The sequence below is a fragment of the Erythranthe guttata genome, chromosome 11 (genome assembly GCF_056151865.1).
Source record: "Erythranthe guttata isolate IM_541 chromosome 11, IM_541, whole genome shotgun sequence".
NCBI classification, from domain to species: Eukaryota; Viridiplantae; Streptophyta; class Magnoliopsida; order Lamiales; family Phrymaceae; genus Erythranthe; species Erythranthe guttata.
In genome coordinates, this window is record NC_142543.1 from 4,870,854 (window position 1) to 4,873,672 (window position 2,819).

Below are 2,819 nucleotides of genomic sequence, written 5' to 3' on the forward strand. Positions count from 1 at the left end.
TTAGAAACATGAGAACTTTTATTGAAAGATAGTGCTGGTTGTTTGGCCAGTTGACAGGAAATACACTTTAAAGTGGATGACTTGATGGACCCTAATTGACCGCTATTGACTAATGAAGTAAGAACACTTGAAGAAACATGACCTAATCTATGATGCCACAACTCAAAGGGAGAAAGAGAAACAGTAGGAGAAGTAGTTGCGACGACCTGGGGACTAAGATATCCAGACGGTAGATGCAGAGACACCAATTCAAACATTCGACCTCTCTTATGGCCTATCCCAATTGTTTTCCCCGTCTTTGGATCCTGCACAACACAACCAGATAAAGAAAAATGCAAGTCAAATCCAAGATCACACAATTGACCCACAAAAATAAGGTTAAGGGTAAGGTTTGGAATGTAATAAGTATGGGGTAGAGTAAGAGATGGTGTAGATACATGCCCAACATTATTGACTTGCATACAAGAACCATCAGCAGTGTGGATTATAGGTGCAGGTGTAGGAGTGGTAAGATAAGATAAGCAATTTGAATCAGAGGTCATATGATTGCAACAACCAGAATCAAATAACCATTTAGACGTACCTGTAGTTGCAGAAAGGGCACTAGAGTAATTACCAGACTTTAGTTGTGATAAAAGGTTCTGAAATTCAGAGAGTGATAAGGAAGGTTCAGAGACAGGAGAGACACTTGATGACCCTTCAGTGACAATAGCAACAGAAGACTTATTTGGTTGATAAGGCTGCCGAGAGTTTACCCGTTGTCTCCTACGACATTTGTCAATGGTATGACCAATTGCTTGACAATAATTGCATTTGACAGATGAATACTGCGTCGAATCTGGAACTGGGTTGGGGCACTTGGATGCTATGTGACCAGTCTTATGACACGAATAGCAAGTGATGGGAGAACGAGGTGGTTGAACTGCTGCAGCAATGTCAGTTCCAAACACCGTAGGGATAGCGGACATAGTACTCAAATGGATCTCTTCAGAATTAAGTTGTTGGAGAGCAAGATATAGAGTAGGCAGCGGAGTACGACTAAGAAGGGAAGCTCGAGTTGCTTCGTATGTAGGCTGAAGAGCTTGGAGAAACTGGATCAGACGAAATTGGTCCCGCATGATAGTATATTTTTCTTCATCATTAGGAGTCACCCATTTTGGTTCACATTCTGCGAGTTGGTCCCAGATAATTTGCATTTGATTATGAAACTCCGTGATGGACTGACCAGGTGCTTGCTTGAGTTGATGCAGATCAGTGAATAGATGATACTGATGAGATAAGCTAGTAGTGACATAACGAGTGGCAAGCATATCCCAAACGTTTTTAGCTGTCTCATAACGACCAAATTGTTGATGAATTGAGGAAATAGACGTATTACGAAACCAAGTGATGATTTGATGATTCTTACTATCCCAATCTTCTAAAGCACCTTGCCATTTTTCAATAGCATCAGTATCTTTTGAATCTGGTTTAGTGGGTGCTTTGATATCTCCAATAACGATCCGCCATAATTTACGCCCTTTGAGAAAACCACGCATTCCTTGGATCCACAGGGAGTAATTTTTACCATCGAGGATTGTGGGAATTGGTTGAGTGACATCGGAAAGAGCCAATGAAAAAGATCCTTTTTTTTTTGAAATAACTCTAGGACCACCCCGTCGATGTTCACTATAGGGCGACGGTGGTGACAGAATATGAACACAACGCCGGTTGTGGATGTCACGACAGAAGAACCAAAATTTTAATTTGGTTTGAAGTTGGCTCTGATGCCATGTTACGAAAAGAATTGAGATGAAAATAATGTGTATTCTTCTCAATAGAGGTGAGGGTATATATACACAAAATAACAAGCTATACAAGGAAACCTAATCAAATCAAATCCCTAAATTATGAATATAGAATATTAACATATCTAATCAAATCCCATAATAATGGATATAATATATATGATATCACATATATAATATAATATATATAAACAGTAACATAACTTGAATTTCTTAAAACAAAAACGGAATAGTTTCATATTTCAGAATTGTGTATATTCTCTAGCTCGGTGGTTACATCGAATTTACTCTTTCGCTTGGATAAATTGATCACCTTATTATTTTACGTTTTTGCATGAGTTCACGCAAAGCAACTGGTCTAGTTTTGGGGAAAAAAAAGTGATTAGTCTATGGAATATATATATAATATATATATATATATATATATATATATATATATATATATATATATATATATATATATATATATATATATATATATATATATATATATATATATATATATATATATATATATATATATAAGTTTCATTTGTAGTGATTTAATTCGGAAAAAAAATTAAATTCTCACAATTGATCATAAAACCAATGTTTTCATAACCGGACCGGACACGAAACCGGCTATACATTCGGGTCACGGTTGGACCGGTTCAATCGGGGTCGACCTGGGTTTTTTAATTTTAAACTATTTATTTATAATTTTAAATTGATTATCTTAATATAAATTAAAACATATTTTGATCCTTACCTATCAACATAAAATTAATTCTTTATTTTATTTATAATTATATAATCATATTTGAAACACAAAGAAAATTGAATCTACAATATAAATGATAATTAATTATTTAATAATAGAATCAATATAAAGTACTAACCCAAACCCTAATTTAGTTCTTTGTGCCGTCTCTTTCACGGCGCCTCTTCATCTTTTGCCTCTTTTTCATTTCATTCAACAATGGTGCTTCTCCTTCCCAATTAAATACACATAATCAAAATTTTCACTAAATATGCAGCAAATCGGAAAACCAA

At 35.1% G+C, this 2,819-nt stretch overlaps 1 protein-coding gene across 1 annotated transcript; it reads right to left on the minus strand.

Moving 5' to 3' along the window:
- Nucleotides 1-1,975, minus strand: LOC148766844 (uncharacterized). The gene is made up of 2 exons (XM_088825396.1): nucleotides 584-1,975; nucleotides 1-305 (listed from the first exon to the last, which is right to left on the minus strand). Exons 1-2 carry the CDS (start codon nucleotides 1,536-1,538, stop codon nucleotides 268-270), a joined length of 993 nt encoding a protein of 330 aa, XP_088681522.1. The 5' UTR covers nucleotides 1,539-1,975; the 3' UTR covers nucleotides 1-267.
- Nucleotides 1,976-2,819: the final 844 nt, after the last annotated feature.